The following is a 7,159-nucleotide window of genomic DNA, read 5'->3' on the forward strand; positions in this document are numbered from 1 at the left end:
ACGGTGTTTAATTAATTATGTATATAAACAGATTTTATTTTTTTATTCTCCCTATGAAATTACTTAAAAAACATCAAATTTTAAAATTTTCCTAAATGTCTTGAATAAAAAGCTTTATATAAGATAAGAGTTATTTTTAGCATAAGAGCAAGTACGTGCGACCCCAGTCGTGCATTTTATTTCAGAATCGGGCTTAACTTTTGTTTACCCTTTAAGTTATCTCGGTTTGAGAACGCGTGCACCTACAGGGATGGGAGTTGTACCCAAATGTAAGTTAGAGTCCCCGCTATCTTTTGGCATCAAATTTGAAGTTGGGCGGGCGAAAACGCTTCTGGAAGCTGAACGCTTTGACCTAGATATTAGAACATCCGTCTCCTGAAATATTGCATTGGTTGTGCTTGTCGTCCCAGCGTGCGTCGTCTTGACATATTCGACATTTTCCTTTGAATGGACCATTTTTGATTTATTTTCGGCGAAAACGGTTAAAGCTTAAAGGTTGACCTTTTCCATTTATTTTTTTGTAAAAATCTCAACCATATTGAGAGATATTTAAAAGAATAATAAATAAATCTCAACCGATAACCTTTATTTTTGATTTTAAAAAATAAATCTCAAACCTTAACCGAAACTATTTAAAGTAATGTGGTAACTCTCAGAGAGAAACCGGTTGAAAATAAAGGTTGACTATTATTTCTGGTCTCTGGCTAAGGCTAAGAATAGTAAAGTAAAGAAAAGTAAACCTAAGAAAAGTAAATAAAAGTCATGTCAAAGTCAAAGCTAAGATTTCCTTTTTTCGTTTTTTTTTATTTTAATTATTCTGATTAAATCTCTATATATTCAATAAACATTTAACCTTTTATGATAATTAACATTAAAACACTAGGTAATTAAAATTTACATCAGTGAATTTTTTGAGTAAAACCATTCCCAAGTCCTACAGATATCTACAATCGGTTTTTCTGGTTTTTCTGTATTTGGAGTTTTTTTTTCTCCAGTTATTTTTCTCATCAGCTCATAATTTTCTACAAAATTGTTCAGCTTTGGAAGTGAACCAGGATTGTAAAAAGGACCAGTTCCAGACCACTTTGTCTGTTTATCAGCATAATTGTCTTGGTTTCTTTCTGCAGTTTCTCCTGTTAAATAAATGTTTATAGGTTGGACTAAACTTTTGAATATCTCTTGTCTTTCTAAGCTTGCTGAAATAGTAAAAAAAAAAGTTGACTCTTAAAAAAAAAATAAAAATTAATTGATAAAATAAGTCTCATTTTGTAGCTGCAAAGCCATGCATGCTGTTATACATCGAAGAAATCGAAAGCTTTGATAATTTCTTACAAATTTCTTCCAAGCAAAAATGACAATGTTTCTAGAGTTTCATTGTAATATTTTTTAAATACATATACTCACAATATCCATCAAATTGACAATTGTAGTACCATTTAGCTGACGTATTTCCATAAGTACCAAAGCTAAAAAACTGTATATTCACAGGAGGTGTATCTGAATATTTCAAAAGAGGTTCTGAATAACCGGGTATATTTACAAATAGTTGCCCATCTGAAATTAAAATCACACATACAGCAGAAACTTTTATTTAGGTAAGTCAAAATTATACTTTTACCAATTGTTTGAATTATTTCAACTGGCATTGGATCAAGAGTCGATAACATATTGGGCGAATTGACTCGAATTGGTACACGTACTTTAGCGTTTCCACCAACACTTATCCATGAAATTGAATTTCGAACACCACCAAGAACTGTTAGGTTATATGAAAAAATATAGCCAAAATTCAGATTATGAAAACATCAATTTTCTTACCGATTTCATAACCACGAGCAGAACTTTCAGTTTCCCATTTAGGATTATAATCTTCTGAAAGTAATATGTGAGCAATGAGCATCCATTGAAGTCGTTACGTAGAATTTTAAATGTAATAGCTCGTTGTCTTTTGTCAAATTTTTTTTCATCGAATTCACTTCGAAGAAATCTTTGTAACCATATTCTCTATCTTGTAAATAATACTCCTGACATGTTTCCAAATTATATTTACTTGCTTTACAAAAATGACTGAGAATAGCAATTATTGCTATAAGTTGATATTTAATGTTCATCTTTTTAACTGGCTAAAATGCGACTGACTGCTTTCAAATTGGATTATAACATTGTTCTTTGCAAATCATTTGTTCTGTTGATAAGAAGTAACATAAATTATGTAGGTTAAATTGCGGTCAAGTTGTGATATAAATAAACTAAATAATTTGATAACGTGTATGTTGTTTGGAATGAACATCTTCTTATTCTTCTTTGCCTTTGATGAATTGAAAAAGCCGGCTTTAGGTTAGGCAAACAGCGTAGTCGCCATGGAAGCAATATTAATATTGTATACAATTTTAGAAAATCACACTTTTAGATTTTTTAAGTGTAAAAGACAACAACTTATGTATTTACAAAAAAAAATCATTAAAAATCAACTCTAGTATGTTTCACTATTTTTTAAAATTCCTGTTCGTACAATAAATCATCATAAAACTGTGTTAAAATTATTTATAGTCGTGTTTAACTGGTAACTCAGTACTTAGCTCAGTAAAATTTTGCACGGGAAACAACAACAAATGATTGCTATGGATAAACAAAAGTTTTTTATATTTGTTAGTTTACAAAGACAATTTTTTTCTTAACTCATACATTTTTAACCCTTAAACAATGATGATTTATTAATAAATAAATAAAAGTAATCAATTATTGTTGTTTACAGCATAAAATGTTTACTCAGTAAAATACTGAGTAAAACACGAGTAAAAAAAAACAACCAAACTTTATTATTTTTCTTAACATTTGTAAGGAAATTCCTTGAAAACTCAAATAACACTGGTTTACAGCCAAAATTTACACTCAATCCCAATTTTTTTTTTCTTACGTACTTTGACCTCAGGAACTCCGAAATCACTTTAAAAAAAATTACAATGGATACGTTTTCAAGATATGATTTTTCAAAGTTTTTTGTGGTTTTTTTTTTCCGACATACTTAGTATTCGGGCTATATCTTGAGTAATAAACAACTAATATGAACTGAAAGCTGATCAAATAAGCAACAAACACTGGAATAACTTTTTTGGGTCACTCCAAAAGTTTAAGTGCATTATATCAAAACACTTAAAAAAAATTTTGCAAAAAAAGAGTTTCTTACTGGCATAAAAAATCTTAATCTTGCGAATCCTCATAGTTTTATGTGCAGAACACTTTCTGGCAAAGATAACAATATAATATTCGTCAAAATCTATGGATAAGTTATAAAGATATGATCATTTTTGTAACGATCAATATTTTCGACTTTTTTTTTTTGTTATTTTTTGTGTTTTCGTCTATAACTTGAAAAGGAAGCCGAATATGAAAATTTTTCGCAAGTAATTTTGTGTAGATAATTGAATTTCCTATCTACATGTATGCTTTAAAAAAATTATAAAATTAAAATATTGTAAAAAACTAATGAAAAACTATTCGAAAAAGAGAAAAACATGACATTTTTGGTGTTTTTACTAAAAAGTCTATTTTTATCCTTTAAGCATTTATAGATATTGAATATGTAACGGAAAAAAAAAATACTTTATTTTTCAACATAATGGTCACACAAATTGAATACGCTTAAAATTGGATAAAATATGGACTTTCAAAGTCTACTGTTTTTGGTCTCTTTGAGCCATTTTTCTTTAACTGTGAACAACGCCGGAAAAGAAGTATTACTTTAAAAATAAAACAGGTTGATCTTCTGTTTCTCTGAAACGTATGAAAAACTTATCTGTTTCAAAAATATTTCAAGCTCAAAAAATTACAAAAATAAAAAACCCACCGCCCCCCAAATTCGAAAGCTGACAATTCAAAAAAACAACCTTGTGGTAGATATTTAAAAAAAAGTTTACGATATAACAAAAAAAAAAAAAAAATAAAAAATTTGGAAACTCTTTTCTAATTCCAAAAATCCAAAACTTGTGCAAGATTGTTCTAGGGCTCATCTAAAATGTTCCAGACTTTCGTTTTTTAATATTAATTTTTAGTTTGAAAAATTAAAAAAAAAATATTCCCTTCTCCTCCCCGCCCCACTTTAGACAAATTTCAAATCAGAGAGTTGTGATTTTTTCTTATTTTGTACTAATGTTAAGACAACTTAAGTAAAATGTTCATGTAGGGTAAAAATTAACAATTCTTACATAAAAAATTATAATGCCAACAAACCCCCCATACACAAACGAAAGCACATTTTTGATAAGTTTTATTAAAGTAGCGTTATTCGAAAAAATCTTAAAACTTTTATTTTTAATCGAATCACTTTCTTTATTTTAGAAGCTACTACCAGGCCGAACCATATTTAATTTCATCGTAATGGAAAGTTTAATAGCTATTTCAATTGACAAACACAATTTGAATTGCGCCGGAAAAAAAAAAGAAATAGCCCAAAAACTCTTTTTCAAACTTGTGTAATGTATGTTCAAAATATCTAGTGAAATTCTCCTCTGCTAGTACATTGCGAACGCGGGTGTATACAACTTTCCGGAAAATGTGAACATTTACCAGAAAATTTTATTGGCAGCAAATTTTATGATATCTGATAAAGTGATTTCCACAGGGAAATCAAATTTTTGTTTGGTGGAAAGCGTTGGATTTTTCTTTTTCGCTTTTGTTATTACAGTGAGAGTGTATCCTTTTTTTTTCACCTTCGTCAGCTCTGCGGTCGGTATTGGGGGATGGCCACGGCAACAGTTTGGGATAATTTCAATCGGAATCATAGGATGCGAGATGCGAATTGAAGACTAGGGAATGGTATATGCGGGAGATATTGTTATGGCATATGTTTTTGTAGTTGTTGTTCGATATCTGATACCTGTCTTGAGTATAAATCGATCACAGTCATTCATAGTCACAAGGAATGACGGTGTGAGCGCTGGTGCTGGTTCTGCTGAAACGGATTCTTTTGATTCCATTGTTGCGTTTTATGTTCACGCAGTTGTTGCCCAACTTATACCATCAACAATCCAATAGATTTTTTTTTGTATAAGTTGCTTCTGGCGTTTTTGTTGATATATATTATTACCTATATTTTTATATTGTGAGTAGGTGGTAGAATGAAAGGGAATGACGGCGGTAACACCTCAACTTCATTCAACTCCCTCTGTTTTTATCAGAGTTCGATTGATTGTTTTGGATTTATGAACTCGTTCAAAGGAATTGCTGTTGTAAAAAGGACGACACTATCCAGGAGGAGATGCTTTGCAATATGTATAGCTAGTTGTTGGTACAACATTCCAAAATGGGTGTACTATTTTTATTTCCTTCTGATTGCTTCGCAATATGGTGTGTGGAATGATTGAAGGTATCGATGCGCAGCGATGGGATTTGTGTTGAATAAATAAATGATTGGGACAAACGAATTGAATTGGGATTTGTGGAAACCACATACTTTGGTGGGTTATTCAATTCTTGGGATTCTTATTTTTTCTCATTTCGCTAATGAAATGAAAAAGGTTTGTACCCAATTCGCTTAGTTTAGTTTCCAAAAGGGATGTTATGTGAAAGATAGGTTTTGTTAATTAATTAAAGCCTCGTGGCGGGTTAAAGGATTTTTTGTTTGTTTTCTTTGAAAGTTTGAAAACAATTCAGAATCAAAGGGCAATGCAACTTGGAACTATAAACTATTATTTGGTTTCTATGGTATAATCTGGGTTGCCAATATTATTGAGACATGTGAAGTTAACACCTCCAAATGCTAATTTTTTTTTTTTCAAACCTGCCTGGTTCTATTGCCCAAAGTTAGCCCAAGATATCCCACCCTTAGGGCCAGTTTGTTCAAAGGCGATTATCTTTTAATCAAGGATTATTCCATAGAAAAATCCTTGATTAAAAGATAATCGAGTGTGAACAAATCGGCCCTTAGTTCTAAAATTATAACGGAATTATTTTTTTTTTCACCTCAAAAATCACAAAAATATTATTTTTTATTCAATGTAAAAATTTTTGGTTTTACACTGTGGTTCGTTTGCCTAACGTTAACCGTGGATGGGCAACTTTTTTTTTTTCTTTATTCCACTATTTTTTCAGAAGGCACAATAAAAAAAACTTTTTTTCATATTAGAAATCGAAAAAAATGTGATTTTTTTTCCTGTGAAAAAATCGTTCATTTAAAACCGTGGTTTGTTTGCCCAAGGTTAGCCCAGGATAGCCCAACTTTTATTTTCGCTATCCTACGCTTAGTTTAAAAATTATAAAAGAATTAGTTTTTATTCAACACACCAAAAAAAAAAGTACGCATACACCACAGTGAACTTTTTTAATTTATAACTAAAAAAAAAATAAATCCACTAATGTGGGCATTCCGCCTCAAGAATTTTTACTTCTTTGAATATTGTTAGAATTATCATAGTTATTCAGAAAAAGTGGAAAAAGGACAATTTTTACACTTAAAAAAAAAAAAACAAATTTTGATTTATAAGAGGTTGGTAATTTGAAAATAGAACAATGATTTTTACACTGGAAAAAATATTTGTATTTTTCGGTTTTTAAGGTGAAATAAGTCAACTTTAGCTTCTTAACAGGAATGTTATATGGACTACATTCAATCAAGTAAAAATTCAAAGTCAAATAAATAACATTTGAGGCGGAATGCCCATACCCACATTAGTGGATTTAATTTTTCTAAATTACAAATTAATAAGGTAACTGTGGAGTATGCGTAGATACTTTTTTTTTTTTTGGCGTGGTGATTTAAAACTAATTCTTTTATAATTTTTAAACTAAGCGTAGGAAAGCGAAAAGCAAACGATTTTTTCGCAGGAAAAAAAATCACAATTCTTTCGGTTTCTGATATGAACATGGGTTTTTTATTGTGTCTTTTGAAAAAAAAAAATAGTGGAATAAAGAAAAAAAAAACATGTGTGCAATTAACACATGGTAGAAGTGAAACCATAAAAATCATTTTTCTTGCAAAAAAAAAAAAAATAAAATGGAAAAAATCTACCTATTTTTATTCTATCACCTTCAAATCCATGTTTTTTATATGACAACCTATATAAATTTTATATTATCTGAAAGCTTATTGTCTAGGCTCAAAATATATATATCGATCAAGTCTATGAGACATCTACAAAAAGAGCTAGAATTTTTTGAACTC

The 7,159-nt window shown here is 29.9% G+C and overlaps 1 protein-coding gene across 1 annotated transcript; it reads right to left on the minus strand.

Annotated features, from left to right (window-relative positions):
* Nucleotides 1-771: 771 nt before the first annotated feature.
* On the minus strand, nucleotides 772-1,900 carry LOC129912485 (uncharacterized). Its single transcript, XM_055990782.1, has 4 exons — nucleotides 1,819-1,900; nucleotides 1,619-1,756; nucleotides 1,405-1,554; nucleotides 772-1,196 (listed from the first exon to the last, which is right to left on the minus strand). Exons 1-4 carry the CDS (start codon nucleotides 1,898-1,900, stop codon nucleotides 895-897), a joined length of 672 nt encoding a protein of 223 aa, XP_055846757.1. The 3' UTR covers nucleotides 772-894.
* Nucleotides 1,901-7,159: the final 5,259 nt, after the last annotated feature.

Source organism: Episyrphus balteatus, chromosome 1 (assembly GCF_945859705.1).
Source record: "Episyrphus balteatus chromosome 1, idEpiBalt1.1, whole genome shotgun sequence".
NCBI classification, from domain to species: Eukaryota; Metazoa; Arthropoda; class Insecta; order Diptera; family Syrphidae; genus Episyrphus; species Episyrphus balteatus.